This window comes from Aotus nancymaae, unplaced genomic scaffold (genome assembly GCF_030222135.1).
Source record: "Aotus nancymaae isolate 86718 unplaced genomic scaffold, 86718_ANA_hifiasm-v0.15.2.pri h1tg000012l, whole genome shotgun sequence".
NCBI lineage: Eukaryota > Metazoa > Chordata > Mammalia > Primates > Aotidae > Aotus > Aotus nancymaae.
The window spans coordinates 5,204,802-5,222,113 of record NW_026988423.1 but is presented as its reverse complement, the minus strand read 5'-3'; the positions used below and the strand labels follow the sequence as shown (position 1 = coordinate 5,222,113).

The following is a 17,312-nucleotide window of genomic DNA, read 5'->3' as shown; positions in this document are numbered from 1 at the left end:
TACCCACTGTCTAACCAGTCCCAGTGAGATGAGCCAGGTACCTCCGTTAGAAATGCAGAAATCACCCACCTTCTACGCTGATCTTACTGGGACTTGCAGACTGGAGCGGTTCCTATTTGGTCATCTTGCCAGTCTCTAGATTTTCTTTTTATAAATAAAAGGGCATTGGGAGCTAGGGGAGGGATAGCAGGGGGTGGGGAGATTGGGGAGGGATAACATTAGAAGAAATACCAAATGTAGGTGACGGGGATATGGAGGCAGCAAACCACCATGGCATGTGTGTACCTATGTAACAATCCCGCAGGATCTGCACATGTACCCCAGAACTTAAAGTAAAATAAAATAAAATAAAATAAACATATTAAAAAACAGATGTATGACTATAAAGGAGTCACACAAGGAACTGAGCTAATGAAACAGACATATATCCTGATTGTCTCAGTGGTTCCTTGAGTCTACATAGTAATATTTCATAGAATCTCATATAAGTATGCACCAAAACAACTGCATAGCAAAACTACTGAGATCCTAATAAGCTCTGAAGCTTGGTTAGCATCATTGCACCAACATCATCTCCTGATTTGGTAATTATACTCTGATTATGTAGGATTTCATCACTGCAGGAAGCTGGGGAATGGGTCCACGGGAACTCTGTAGTATTTTTGTAACTTCTATATGAGTTTCAGGTTATTTCAGCAAACAAATAAGCCAACATGATATGGTCCCTCTTTCGGAACTGAAAAGATGAAAGCAAGGTACCTTGCTCTTCTCAGATTCATAAAAAGAAGCAAACAATTGTCAAAATTGTAATAAATAACAAAGAGATTTCAGAATCCAAGAAAGATCTTAGTGAGACCTTAACCAAATATATCTTATGAGATAGAAAGTGTCTCTGGTTATGGCTGATGTTGCTTTAGTGCCTCTTACCTGTCTTTACTGTTTGCCAGCCCAGGGAAAATGGGCTGCGAGCCTGAAGGTTGTAGGAGGAGATTGGGCTGTGGTTGTCAGCTGCTGGGCTCCAGGAGAGTGTGGCTGTGCTGTCGGTGATTTCTTCAACAATTACTATCCCAGGTGGGCCTGGGGGACCTATAGGTCAAAGGCAATGGATAAAGTTAACACGAACTATTATCGGGAGCCGTGAGAAGTTATATTTCAAATATGGATCCCATTAAACTATGTAATAATCTTAATGAAATACGTATTTAGTAATGAAAATTGACAACAAAAAGTCATGGATGCAAGTTGGAGTCTAGGATTTCTGGGGAAACTTAATTGTAAATTTGATTTTTTTCCTGATATTTTGTGCCCAGAGGCAGTACCAATTAGCATTATATTTTATAGAAAAAGAAAAAAATGAGAAACAAACACAAAGATGTGAATGTCAATATGAACTACAGCTGCTGAAATCAATCAGCTTACAGAGGCAGCAACAGAAGATGACAGGCAATGCTATCAGGGATAAAAACAATCTCATCCTTACTAAAAGGCTATAAGTGGATAGAGCTAATGTTCATGTGCAGAGAATATACAGTGTATAAGCCCTATGATGTGTATTATCAAGTACACCTAGCTTAGACTCTAACAAGGGAGATATGAAAGGTTCTGAAATAATGATAGTACAGACAGGTAAGGACATATACCAGACATGAGGCATACATAAAGTTCTGTGGGGATTTCAAATGAGACTGTGATCTGTGATTAGCTTTCTTTTCTTCCTAATAGGAGTTGGGAGGTAGTGAGTAAAAGAGGGTGAATTCCCTTTTGATTATGAAAGAATGGTATAGAATAGTATTGACTAACCTGTGTGCATATGGACTTCATCTTTAAGACCAATTATAATCAGATGTGAGGAGAAATGTGCCACCGTATTTTTATTTCTAGTGGTGATTTTGAATAGGATTTAAAAAATGCACAGCTATTTATATTTTAGTGGCTACAAGGCAATGCCAGTTCTCTTAATGACATTCTTCCATTCCATAGTATGGGCAATTAGAGTAGCAATAATGCTTTATTTTGAATTTTAAAAACTTAAGTATTTTAAGTATTTTCTGAATTGGTCTTTACGTAGCAAGTGCTGTCTGGATTTGTTGATTAAGAGACATGAGCTAAATGCTAAGAGATGACTGCATGCTGAAGAGATGGAGGAGTTGGTGAAGACCTTTGAGCAGAAGATATCAACATTACAAGTTCAGTAAGATAGAGAAATAGTTTAAAAACCTCACTGGGGCAAATGACATTTTTAGAAAATAAGGGATGAACATTTTTTACCAAGGCTGAGAAGAACCACCAGCAGATGCAGGACACTAAAGATAGAGAAGATAGAGACTCTTCTATCAGGAAGGCGGCCAAAGTTGGGACTGTGGGGAAAGGTCTAGAGGGAAACCTTGAGAAGAAATGATGATTTTTTTTCCTCCAAGATAAGTGAAGGAAGAAAAAGCAAAATAATTAAAGTTTTTGAGATAATAAGGGGAAAAGTTGAGAGAGCTCATTTTGGAAGGTACTCATTTTTTAAACTTAAGAATATAAAACTGTCTACAAAAGTTAGGGCAATTGGGTGGAAATTAGATTGGGAGCTGGAGGATAACAGGAAATTTTTTGCGTAGTACATGATTAAAGTGGAAGGATGCAATGAAGAGGAATATACAAAGATTCTGGAATGGTACTAGAGTTCAAGTTTGTTTGGACAGCATCATTTTGAAGTGAAACTGACCAATTCAGTAAAGATAGGAAAGCCAGGACCAAGACCAGGAAAGCAGTCAGTAGGGTCTGTTCAGCGTTAGGAGTTTGTAATTCTGATACTGTTTACATCAAATATGACAATGCTGTGGGTAACCACGAAGTCAAATTAGATGAAGCCAGAATGGTGCTGACAGACTAGAATAAAAGAAAGGAGTCAAGGAGACTGGATTGTTTTTGGAGAAAAATATAAGAGTAGGAATTGTGTTGCAAGAGAAAATAGACAGATTTGTGATTTTAGATGTAGTGTAGTTTTGAGTAAGAAGTTGGTTTTTGTTTATCTAGAGCAAAGTGGCGAATATGATTACAGGGTTGATGAGGTCTAGGATTTATGAAAAAATATGCCTTTTGCATCGCCAATGTCAATGCTGAATCCATTAAAATAGCAACTAAGGATATAGTGAAGAAAATACATGAGATCCAGTTGTTGAAGAAGGTGTCTAACAAGATTTTATACTGTGGTGACAGGAATGTGGGGAGCATTTACAATACATAATAATAATATACTAGTGAGAAGAATATTAACTATAATAATACTAATAGCTGTGATACTCTCACTGTACTGTACTGTATTAAGGTGCTTACTAAGTGTTTTGCAAACATTAAATTGTTCACTTACTTCTTTGTCACTGTGAGGTGGAATTGTTATCCCTGTTTCATAGAGGAGGTAATGGAATCTCAAAGAGATTACTTGGTTAATAAATAATAATAAATTATTTAGTCAATAACCTTATTATATGTTAAGTTTTCCGGTAGAAACTGGGTATCAGAGAGTTCATTCTATGAGAAGTTATTTGCTCAAGTCACTCTGCTAGGGAACAGTACAGCTGAGATTTAAATTTGGACATGATTGTAAATCCTAATCTGTGGAAGGAAGCAAGGAGTACATGGACGTCTACACAGACCTTTACTGTTTTCACTGTTAATTTAGAAAGTAGTTTCAACTGAAGAAAGAAAAGAAAGAGAAAAAGTGTGTATTAGGGAAAGCCACACTTTATGTGGTAGAGACAGAGATGGCATTTGAAGAATGCATTAATTCCTTTGAGGCTGCCTGTGTATAAGATGGCCACCATCACTTCCTTTACTCCCTGAGCATGCAAGCCATTCTCTCATTAAAAGGTGGAGCCATTTTTTTCACCTCCTTAAATCTGGGCCAGACCGTGACTGTTTGACCCAGTAGACGATGGTAGAAATGACGCTGTATGAATTTTGAGTTGAGGCTAAGCTTTGCAGCTTTACCACAGGTTTCCTGGAATACTTGTTGTAGGACAAGACAGCTGTTAGTCCAATTCCATGGAAATTGCCATTCTGTGAAGGAGTCCAAGTTAGCCATTAGAAATGTCTATGGAGAGAGAGATCCATCTTGCCTCCAGTTATTCTAGCCATCCAAGCCCAGGTGCCAGACATGTTAGTGAAGAAGCCTACGGATCAGACCCTCATTAGAGAAATGACAGTCTCTTCAATAAGTGGTGTTGGAAAAATTGGATGTCCACATGCAGAAGAATAAAACTAGACTTCCCACCCCTCGTCCCATACAAAAATCAGTTCAAAATGGATCAAAGACATCACTATAAGACCAGAAACAATAAAACTACTAGAAAAAAAAACATAGAGGAAATGCTTTAGGATCTTGGTTTTAGAAAATATTTTATGAAAAAAAATCTTTTTCATAAAAAGATTTATGAAAAAGTCTCAAAAGCACAGGCAACAAAAGCAAAAATAAACAATTAGGATTATCCCACACTACGAATCTCCTCCCAGCAAACAAAATAATCAACAGAATGAAAGCACAACCTGCAGAATGGGAGAAAACATTTGCAGACTATTCATTTGAAAGGCGGTTAATATGCGGAATATACAAGGAACTCCAACATCTCAACAGCAAATAAACAATGCTATTAAAAAAGTCATATCTGAAAAGACATTCATCAAAATAAGACACACAAATTACCAACAAATATAAAAAGAAATATTCTGATAATCAGGGAAATGCAAATCAAAACCACAATGAGGTATCATCTCACCCCAGTTCGGATGGCTACTATCAAAAGGACAAAAATAACAATTGCTGGTGAGAAGGTAGAGAAAAAGGAAGTCTTATACACTACTGGTGGGAACGTAAACTAGTACAGCCACTACAGAGAAGAGTACAGAGGATCCTCAAAAAACTGCAGAGAACTGCCCTGTGATTCAGCAATCTCACTATTGGGCATTTATCCAAAGAAAACGAAGTCAGAATATCGGAGACATCTTCACTCTTACGTTTACTGCAGCACTATTACGATAGTCAAAATTTAAAATCAAACTAGGACTTCAACAACAGATGAATGGATAAAGAAAATGTGATATATATAAACCATGGAATACTATTCAGCCATAAAAAGAATGAAATTCTGTCATTTGTGGCAACATGGATGGAACTGGAGGACATTATGTTAAGTGAAATAAGCCAGGAAGAGAAAGTGAAATACCACATGTTATCACTTATAAGTGAAAGCTAAAAAAAGATGTCATAGAAGTAGAAAGGACAGAGGACCCTAGAAACTGGGAAGGGGAAGGGGAGAAATGGATAGGGAATGATTTGTTAAAGGATACTAAAGTACAGTTAGACAGGAGAAATAAGTTGTAGACCACTATAGGATGGCTATAGTTAACAGTGTACATAGTTTTAAATAGCAAGAATGAGGATGTTGAATGTTCCCAACACAAATAAATGATAAATGTTTGAGATGATGAATATGCTAATTACCTTGATCTGATCACTCTACAGTATATGTACCAAAGCATCACTATGAATATCATGAATGTGTACAATTATTAATTATCAATTTAAAAAATAAACTAAAGAAGCTTTCAGATGACTCCAGCTTCAGCCGGCATCTACATGAGAAATTAGAGCAAGAATTGCCTGGCCTGTCAGCTGCTAAAATCATGAGAGAAAATAACAGATTGATGTTTTAAGCTCGTAAGTTTTGGGGCAGCAATGGCTAACTGGAACTTGCTTAAAGAGTGTCTTCATCAAATAGGAAACTCTGTCAGGAGGACCTTCAAGTATTATGAAAAAGACTTGAAATTTAGCTAATGTGTCTATATAGGAATAATTGCCTACAAGCTCATTTATTAAGCTCTTCTATGTTGTTCCATTTATTCTGTTTCATTCCCTCCATTCTATTTATTTATCTCTTCAAAGGGCATTTAACAACTGCCTATGTGCAAGGCCCAATGGGAGACACTGTGGAATCAACTTAAAATAAAATAAAATTTAATATAAATAAAATAATTGTTAAATAAAATAATTTGCCTTTCTGAGTATTAAAGTTCTTTGAAAATGTTTAAATTAGCCCTCTTAAAGAAGGGTATATTTCTTCTATAATAGATAATAATTAATCTAAATAATTTTTTAAACCTTCAGCTAGAACAAAAAATAGAATTTATAACATAATTATACATCCTCTTTATACTTTCTGGTATTTGTCTGTTTGCGCAAATATGGTTCTTAGCAAAATAATTAGTGACAGGGACACAGATTTATGTACCCAAGATACTGATTGTGGCTGTGTAATTATTTATAATTATAAACCATTGGAAATAAATTGCCCAGTAATCATGTAATTTTTAAGTTCTAAATTCTTATAATGAAATATTAGGCAGCCATTAAAGTGCCTATTTATTCTTCTGTAACTTCCACTTGTCTGAACATCCAACATTGTGCTTGATATATAAGAGACCCTTGATAAATATTTGTAGAGGTAAAGATGGAAAGAAGAAAGGGAAAAAAGGAAAAATAAAGGAAGAAAGGACAGAAGAGTTACATTTTTAGGATGAAATATTGTATAACAATTAACAAGTAAAAGAATGTTTTAAAATATGATAATTTTATTAGATGTAGATTATTTAAGTTTCTTTTTGTTATTAAATCAGAATATATCTAGGTTAACAATTTTTTCATCTAAGTTTAGAGTGGTAATAAAAATGACAGACTAGCTCCATGAATGAAGAAAATAATTCTTTCATATGATTTAATAATAAGGGTCATCATTTTTAAAAACTCAGAGTATTACAGCGTATGGACATCTAACTTTTTAAAGTGATGGTAAATCTGAAATATTTTAATGAATATATTAACATACAGATATTCTGATTAATTGGCAGTGTGATTTACCTTCTAAGAGAGATTAAATAAAATTTTAACCATAAAAAAGTAAAAATAAGATTTCCTATTATATTAGAATTTGCTTATCAATGCTTTATTTATGAAATAATTTATACATTATATTCTGAATGCTGCCTGCCATAAGCTTCTTGTTTATATTTAGGCGTGAAATACATTAAACTTTTAAGTTATTAATAGGAGTAATTCACTTCTAAATATATACAATTTATTGACTTTTTAAAATAAGGGAGAAAAAAATCTTCTAAAATGTATTTTCAGCTACTTAAGGCATCTTTGAAGATAGATTAATAAGAAAGAAATGTCTCAGCGATGACAAATGTGAGGCAGTCCAGATAATACACAAATGCCACTCATTTAGTAGAAATCTCATTAAATTTTATACTTAGTTATAATGATTTAGTGTCAAATGATCAGTAATCTGACAACTATTTTTCCCCCTCAGGGACAATGCTATTACAAAGGGTCACTAAATTAAATACTGTATTTGAAAATGGTCAATTTTGAAAAATGGGCATAGTCTGTTCATTGCTTCATGGTGAGGACTGCTGAACAAATGACACACCAAAAGCCCTGAGCAAAAGCCATGTTCTCATGGATTCACTTTAGCTTCAGTCAAGGTTGCCCCAGCATTGCACACTGATATCAGATCAACTCTTTCTGTTGATCTAATGTTCAGTTAGAAAATCTTCTCTTGAGAAGCCGTTGTCTTTTAAAGCTGAAAAGTGAATAAAATGTGTGTGTGTGTGTGTGTGTGTGTGTGTGTGTGTATCTCCTTGAATATTTAAAGCTCTTACTATAATACTGGTAACATAAAATAAGGACCTATGGTTTCTTCTAGTTTAGCAGTGTTACTGAGTCATCCAATTTTTAAATTAACTGGAATCATCCATCTAGTTCAACCATATTATTTTTCAGATGAGGAAGTAGTACTTGAAACTGGAAAATTTCTCCTCAGAAATAGAGGCAAAAAGAATCTTCTTGCTTTGAAGGTAAAATCATTAAAGCAGGAACAGGCTTTAGTCTTGACAACTGGTTGAATTTGTCAAATTATGATAAATGAATGTGTTAACAACAGAAAGTTGTGCATTGACTTCTTGTGAAATTATTGCTCATTTTTTTTGTAGACAGCAGCTAGTGGTGCCAGGCAGTAGAGCCCTTGTGGTGTGACTGTTCAGTCCTTCGTAAGGAGTGCTTCTTAGAGCCTCCTCCCAATGCTGAGATGAATTCCCCTGCCAAGCAGCTTTTCTGACTGTTTCTCACCTAGCTAACATCACATTTTCTGTGAAATTCTGAGACTTGCTGATTCCACAAATACCCCTGTTGTTATGCATTACTGTTTGCATTATAAATCTATTGTTTGTTTTCATTTTTATTTGATTTTAGGGACTTTCCTGCTTTTTTTTCCCTTTCTTCTTCTCTTTTTTTAGAGACATGGTTGCCCAGGTTGAAATGCAGTGGAAAGCCATAGCTCACTCTAGCCTTCACTTCCTGGGCTTAAGCAATCCCTCTGCCTCAGCCACCTGAGTAGCTAGGGACACAGGCACATGCCACCATGCCCAGATAATTTTTTATAGTACGGGGTCTCACTGTGTTACCCAGGCTGGTCTCAAACTCCTGGGCTCAAGCAATCCCAACCTTGGCCTCCCAAAGTGCAGGGATTACAAGTAGCAGCCACCTCATCTGGCCCCCTATTGTTTCTTCCATCTAGTAGTTTTAAGTGAAAACTTAACCTGGTGGTATTCAAAACATTAAACAGGTCTTTGTTTTAAACCATTTAAAACTAAAGTGAGAATTGTGATACCAAATATGCTTATGATTCTGTTTTATTTTTAACTCTATAAATACTGTGTGAGGACAGTCACTTCTACACACATGCAGGAATATGCTCTGGAAAAAAAGGAAGCAGGGATGACAATCAATCATGGAAGCAAAGTCCTAAACATGTCCTAATACCAAGCGAAAAGGATGTTTAGCTACTGTCTGAAAGATTAGATTAATGCAGAGAGAGAAATTCAAAAACTCAGGCCATGGTGACTAATTCTTATTTTTATCATGTAGTTTACTCATCTGCAATGAATCATCCAGTGCAAAGGACCACTTTGTGTTGACTCAATGGAAAAGGATATGTATAAATAGTAATGAGAAAACATTAAAAAAAATATTTAGCTAATAATGTGACTAGAATTTCTGCAGTACATTGGATATTAATAACCGGCAAAGCTGATGTATTCACCTTTATAATAAAGTTATAAAGAATTATGGTATACCCTTATTTAGGAAGTATGGTATTATTGATAGAATATTTATTTTTATACAAGATAATGTCTTCTGATGTATTCTTGACATCCTGGGCTGGCAAAGTCCAACTTCATATGGGATTGGGTCATTCCTTCTTTACCTACTCCTCGGATACTTTCTGACCATCATTATATCACTCATGAATTGTAGAGAGCTTTCTTACACTTGTTTACTATTTACTAATCCACTCTAAGTGACGTTTTCCTACTGTTTTCAGTTTCATGAGAATAAGCAACTCTTTGTACCAGGGGTAGCCAAGAATGGAAATGAGAAACAAACAGTTCTTCTTTACTTTTTTTCCAAAAGCAATTTTGCTTTCAATTAATTCGATAAAGCTCAACTTTAATTATCTCTGTCTATTCATCTGTTATCATCATCATCATTATCTGTCCTTCTACCCATTCCTGTATCTAAGTTATCACTTACATAACCTGATTCCTCGATATGAAACTCCTGTCCCTTACTTTGCCTATTTAACACCTATTTAGGATTCACATTCTGAATCTTTGCTCAGGTTTCACTTGGAGCAGACTTCTCTGACTTTCTTGCCTAGATAAAATTCCTGTATTACATACATTCATACTACCATGTACCTCTTATTCATACAATAGTTGAAATCACAGCAAAAACTTTCTATTTATTTGTGTGACTATTTTACTAGTAAGTAGTGGCTTTCCTCTTTAGATTTTAGGTACAAGAGGGCTGAAATTGTGCTTGTATTTTTTCTCACTATTGTATTCCCAGTGTCTAGTGCAGTGCTTGGCCTGTAACATGTTATGAAATATATTTGTAATAAATGATTGAATGAATAATTTTTATTACCTTAACAGATTAGTATAGTCGTTGACTTATTTTTCCTACATGTTTTTGCTTTTGGCCAGTAAAATCTGAAAAAATGATACATCTTTACAGAACTACAACAGTATTCTGAAACAAGACTCTAAATATAAATTAAAAATAGGATTATATTATTCTGCTTTCTCAAATTTGTTAAGTGTTACTAATTAGATAACCACCTTTCTATTCTGTTTTCCTAAACAAAAATAAGCAGACTCTTAGTAACTTTCAAACAGTGATGAGCAACAGAATTTCTGGTATGTTTTAAAAAAGAATGTAAATATTGTGAGCTGTATCCAAGAGCTACTGAATTTCAACTTCTATGACTAGAGCCCCAGGATTTGTATTTTGTACAAGATGCCCAGAAAATTTTTATGTACCCTATATTTTAAAGAAAAAACGTGATCTAAAGAGATTTGGACAAAGAGTCAGAATAATTTTATTTCAGCAATTTTCATGCAAAAGCTTTAAGAAAATGTCTGAACCTCATTAAGTCTCAGTTTCCTTGAATTATATAAAGAGAATGAATTATATAAATCAATTTTATGTCATTGTGAAAATTCCATAGGACAGTGTATGTATAAAGTACTTTCTAAGTGACAAATAGATATTTTAGCACTGATTTGGCCTCTCACTGTTCTGTAACTTTGACAATATCAGTCTCAAAATGTTTCATATTTTTTTTAACCAATGAAAACAAGAACTCACATATCATATTTGGTTTTATCAAAATACATGAGAAAATATGGGAAACTGATTCAAAAAGGAAAAAAATGTACTATCATTTGAAGATTCAATAATCTTTACCATCTGGGGAGCTTATAATTGAATAGGGGAAAATACTGAAATAATAATGACTTAATGCTCACCTATCAAGTCAAACGCATTGTGCTAAATGTTATATATTTCTCTCTAATTTTTATAGTTAATTTGCTACTGATACCCCTTTTCCAAAAATGAAAAGCTAAGTCTCAGAAAGTTCAGATAACTGACCTAAGGTGATGTCAAACAACATTCTTTAAGGGGCTCTGGGGTTTTATTCTGATTCTGATTTGCCTATTTATCTGAGTTTTAACTCCATGATATTCATTACTACATAAAACTACTTTAAATAATTCAGCAGAGACAGGACATGTAGATTTCAGAAGATTAAAAATTATGAGCAGGGACAAATAATTTTTTTATTGATTGAAAATGAACTTAGAGGTAGCTTTTCTACCTCTGCATGCTAAAGATAAAGTGGACTTTGTGGTTCACTCTCTAATATTCACTCTATATGTCTCAGTGTGGTATAAGCAATTAACCCCTCTGCCTACTCCCCATTATTTGAATGGCCTTGATTAGTCTGTATCAGTCCTGCCAATCTCATGTGCCCCTGTTAAGGACTGGTTCAGGAAGCTAGGCCTAAGCCAGTCACATCATGGCAGTCTTCCTATGATAGAGACTTGTTCAGGAGTAAGCACATTCTCTAAAATGGTATAACCAGATGGTAGGATGTATGTTTGTATGAAGTTTGGGAGAAATACACTAGTTCCTTCTCCTGTTGTATGTGAACAAGAAAGATTTAGCCTCTGTTATTCCTGGATGTCACGCTGTGATTACAATGGGAACCAGCCTTAGCATAAGGCCAAAATTGCAGATGATGGAGTGGTGAGACAAAACAAACCTGTGGGCCCTTGCATGAAAAGTTGAGCCACTATATTAACCAGTTAAAACACCTGCTTAACTTCCTGTCATGAAAACCAATGTATTTCTTTATTGTTTAAGTCAATTTGAGTTAGGCTTTATATTATCTACAAGTGACACATTCTAAAATATAAAGGATAACTGAGAAATCCTTTAGTTTACAAAGGATTAAAACTAGTAATTTTTTATATTTGCTAAGACTAGATATATTAGCATAAGTAACCTGAAGAGAAGTTCTCCAGTAATTTAATCATCCCAAATAAAATCCATTAGAATTTTAAAGTGACAAATCAACTGGGAAAACGGGCAGAATATCTGGCTGAACCAAACAGCCAGATAGGTAAACACAATATGCAGTAACATTTCTTAAATGACTGAAAATTTTCCTATTGGATAATGAAATTACCACTTTTAGTTGGGCACTTGGGACTTATTAAAGATGTACTATCATAGCAATGTATTCCTCTGACCACAAAGTTCAACAAAGTATTGGACATCAGAAAAAGAATATTACAGCAAAATTAAAACAACCTTGTTTTACAAATCAAGCTTGAATATTCTGTGTGCTTCCCACTGATACCTTCATTTAAAAAAAAAAAAAAAAGCCTGAAAAGTATTGTAGAAACTGTCATGTGAAGATAAAAATAAAAAGCTAAACTTGACAGTTTTGAAAGATGAAGCCTGAGTAGCTCCCATGAGACAGAGGTTTTCATTCAGGCCTTGTCATTCTCCAGCTAAGTGTTTTAGGAATTTGTTGTATCTCTGGGACTCAAAACATTTGTTAGCTATTGAGGCTGGATGAGTTTTTCGATGATTCCAAGAAAACAGTTGCTCTGGGCTAGTAGTTAAAGAGGAAAAAGATGACTATTTTGCTGGTAGGAAATGGGAATAAGTAAACATATATTGCAAAAGACTGAAAAATGCAAGGCAGTCTGAAGGGAAAAGAAGCAGATAGCTTAAGTTTGATCAGAGAACCAAGACTCCATAAAGGTGTAGAAAAGTTGGCTAAGAGAAGGCCTTAAACGCCACGGCAGTGAGTTTGCACCTGATTATGTAGATCGTGGAAACCAGTACATGTTTTAAACTGGAGGTGGACTGAAACATTAGGCTTAATAAAGGAAAAGGAAATAATGAGAATAAAAAACTATTCCAAAATTTCACACTTAGATAAATCGGAAGAATATTGGCAGAATAAAGGGAGAGTCTGGAGGAGGATCTCAGAAGTTTTCTTTTCGATTTAATAAAATTAATTGTTACTGAAATACATTCTGATCATACTGAAGTACAGGGGTGAGAAGATGCTAATTTGGAGACTAAAGAGAGTTCAAAGGTCAGGAATCATCATTGTGTTGACTCTATGATGGGGAATCAGTCACGAACAGAAATACTGACGCACAGAAATGAGAGTCTATGTGAAGTGAAAAACACAATTTTATTGGTGCTGAATCAATGCTGTTTCATTGATTCTGTGCCTTATGTTTGCTCATATACAGAAACAGAAGTAATTGAGTTTAAAAGTTGGCATGAGAGGTACCACGGAAGTCAGCAGTTTTGCATAGGAATTTAATTAGGTGTAGCTGGTGACCACACAAATTAAATGGAATCTATGTGACACTCAGGGCAAGGCTCCATCAATAAGAAGAAGCACCTGATGAAGTAGATTAAAGAAGGTGTCATCAGAGGTTTCATGTCCCAAGGAGGAGATCAAGGTATACGTGGTAGGGCTTCTTGGCCACAAGTTAGGGCCACTGTCATTACAAATTAGGTGAAATTATAAGGTCCTCAGCTGGTGGATATATCAACTGATAGTATGGCAACCCCCTTCTTGCACATAAAGTGTTAGTGAACACAGAAGTCTTTGGTTTGGATTTCCTAATTTCTTTGCTATACACTCCCTGTAGCCAGACTCCAGCATCTGAATCATTCTTTGCTATTTGCATTTAATTTTCAATATTTGGATCAATGTTTCCTGTGAGAGTGAGTGTATATGTGTGTGTCTGTGTGTGCATGCTTATTTGCACACTACAAAGAATAGCGTGAGGTGGAAAGTAGGATGCAGCCGTGAGAAAATTCTGAAGGACTTACAGAGGTGGGAGAGCCAAGCTTCAAAGGGAATTCCTAAAACCCCTCTCCTACCACACAATTCTCAGATACTTTATCCTTTTATTTCACTGTATCTGCTGTTCTGTCTTATTGACAAGTTATGGGACATGGCAATGTATTTAATATTAAATGCCTATGGTTATTGTTTATTCAGTTACTGCTCCATATTCTTTCCATGTTTCTTCCTTTGTCTGATTTTAAAAATTTTAATTAGTCTCTTTGGGGAAAAAGATTACAAATTCATTCATTTGTATAATTGATCTGGTTTCTATCTGTGTCCTCACCCAAATCTGATGTCAAATTGTGATCCCTAATGTTGGAGGTAGAGTCTGCTGGGGGGTGATTGGATCATGCAGGCAGTTTCTTATGGTTTAACACCATCTCCCTTGGTGCTGTCATGGCGGTAGGGAGTTCTCCTGAGATCTGGTTGTATAAGAGTCTGTAGCACCTCCCCCCTCTCTCTCTTGCTCCTGCTCTGGCCACGAGGATGTGCCTTCTTTCCTTTCGCATTCCACCATGATTGAAAGTTTCCTGCAGCCTCCTCAGCCATACTTCCTGCACAACCTGTGGAAGAGTCAGCCAATTCAACCTCTTTTCTCAGGATAAGGTAGTAAACAAGATAAAGAAGGTGCATGCCCTTACGACTTTTAAAGAGAAGAAAGTCAATGAACAAGTGGAAGATAATTTTAGATAGTAACAAATACAAAGAAGAAAAAAAAAGGTGGTAAAAATTGAATTGGGAAGAGGTGGGCAACATTTGACAAGGAGCTGAGAAATAAATAATAAGAAAGAGCCAGCCAGCCACATGAATAATATGGGCAAGAGTTTTCCAGGCAGAGAACAGCATTGGCAACATTTTTATGAGTATGGCAGTTGGAGTATAGCAAAGAAAGAGGAGAGCGGAGGAAATAATGTCAGAAAGATTGGGATTTGATGGTAACGGTAAGGAATTTGGATTTTATTCTGAGTGTGAATCAGAAGCCACTGGATAACATACGAGAGAAGTCCAAAGAAAGAAGCCATTGAAATGACAAGGCAAATATTTGATGGAAGATCTCAAAGGCTGTAGGACTATTTGGGGGAAAATCCATTTAAGTCATTAAAAGCATATGAGTAGTTTTCTTAGCAGTAAGGTTTTGTAGCAAATGTAAATTGTGATGCTCCAGTAAGCTACTTTTCAGTAGATGCTGTCAGCATGGTTTCAATGACACTGGTAGTTCCTGAGGATCCTTTGCATACTAGTCTCTTCCAGTCTTATTTGGAGCATGATTATTTTTCTATTTACATTGTAAACAAAAGCAAAAATTAAACCATCCTTTCCCCACACAAGCCTTATAAAATTGAAATTTAATGACATTGATCCTGATAAGTATAATTTGTGAATACATGATTGTCATTAGAAGACTTGAACTCTGATGCCTTCATTTTGTATGTAGCTCTGTAACTGGTTCAGACTAGTGAGTTGTGAGCCAAAATGACTGTCATTTTTGGCTGAAGTGTTTAGTTGCCAATGTAAGACTCTCTAGAGCACTATGTTTAAAGTGTTTATTTAAATAATTTTTCTTTTTCTTTTTAGAAAAAATAAACACTTCCTGGTCATTTAACACAAACTTTAGGTGAAAGGTAAATTAACAAAGATTTCCAGGCAGTAAAATAGACATAAATATTTAATGTAGTTTTACATGAGTTGAAGTTGTAGACACTTTTTATAGTCCACTATAAAAGTAATGCTGTCCGTCCATCGAAGGTGATCCTTCTGAAATGGAAAACAGATATTTTAGGGTATTTTTTTTAATGAACTGGTGAGAATAATTAAAAATAATCAACTTGTTTATTTAATACTTCAAGCAACCTAGATGCTATCCTGAAATTTATTTACTAAGCTACTATTGCATAAATACTAAGAACAGATGAGTTAAAGAAATCATGTAGGAAAAGACCATATGAAGTGCTGAAGTATGCAAGGTACCATGTTTCTACAAAGTTTTCTATAAATCCAATATTGGGTTTACTGTGTATGCCTCATTAGAATTCTGAAATGCAGACTAACATCAAGAAAATGAAGTGTGGCTATATGGACTTTTACATTTGTTCAGTCTCACTATTCACTTACTAATGATTAATAGATACACTTGTAACTTATTTTCACAAACCTATCACAGAGTAAATTTGAAATTGTTATTTCCAGTGACACAGTAGGGCAACACATTTATAAAGTCATTCTCTTTAAGACAGATGCACCCTTGACAATATATGGGTAAACTCTAAGTAGGGCATTTTAGAAAAATATTCTTCTTCTGAAGTGTAAATCTGCATTTGCTCTATTTATTTAGATTCTCTCTCATGATTTTTCTGGAAACCAACATGTTCTAAAGACATGTTTCATGATCATGGAAATAAGCCAAAGTTGACAAACATGTATCTGGGCTCATTAATTTTATATTTAACTAAATAAGCAAATCAGTAGTCCCCTAAGGACTTTAAAAAGAATGAATATTACACAGTAAGTGCTTAACTCAGGCAATGACTGACATATAGTGGAGAAAGAAGTGTCAGTGCTTTCCTGATGGCTACTAGCTTATGCTCTGAGGATTTCTGCTATACAACTGTAGGAAAAACATTTACCATAATGCAGTGTGCCATTGGAGTTCAGCACAGACTGAAAGATGACTGCTGTCGTGAAGTGACCGTGAACTTGGTACTATCCTGATGCCACCATCTTACTCATTTGGAGAAATGGAGACAGTGGGCTATTGCAGAAGCACTTAAATAGAGCAGTCCTGGGGGTTGGATAATTTGTAACAGATGTTCCATATAATGGATGGATTACAGGAAGAGTGTCTGTAATGCAGACTATCTTGTTCAGTGAGGTATGATGGATGCTGCTTATTAGCCTGACTTAACATCTGTGAGCTGAAGTTTTGAGACAAATATGTGAGCTTTGATTTACTGATTCATACAAATCAGGTGATAAAACATCTTTGCAACAGTGATTAAGTATTTCAAATGAAGTTTACTAATAACAGTTCTATTTCTTGAGTTGGTATGAAAGAAATAATGATCCAATAACCCCTGAGCAAAACATGTAATTCAAGCAGACCTGTTTTATGTCATCCTTTTTTGTGACGAATGAACATTTAAATTAACCAAATCAGAGTGCTGACAAATAAGAATGCTGATACTTTAGTATAGATAATTACCCTATGTAACTGACAAAACTTTCCTTTCCTTGAGATTTTGTATGCTTGTCCTAGAATGTTTTACGATTAAAGACAATTCTAGAATAACTTGAAAGTCATTCATACTATTTGGTTTTATTGTTTAAAAAATCTAAGTATTGCATGTGATTATTCTATTTTGCAATTATTTCCAAATCTTTTAGTGTCCTTGGTAGTGTTTAGGAAGGCTTTCTACTCTTTATTATAATTTTTGCATTGCTTTACTGTCAGGTAAACTGAAGGTTTGGTAAAGTCCTATG

The 17,312-nt window shown here is 35.0% G+C and overlaps 1 protein-coding gene across 1 annotated transcript in view; it reads right to left on the bottom strand.

Moving 5' to 3' along the window:
• Nucleotides 1–17,312, bottom strand: part of CNTN5 (contactin 5) — a 1,383,122-nt gene that overhangs the window by 110,518 nt on the left and 1,255,292 nt on the right. Inside the window, exon 17 of the mRNA XM_012454882.2 lies at nt 928–1,086. Coding sequence (XP_012310305.1) covers nt 928–1,086 — 159 coding nt within the window. The remainder of the gene's footprint in view (nt 1–927; nt 1,087–17,312) is intronic.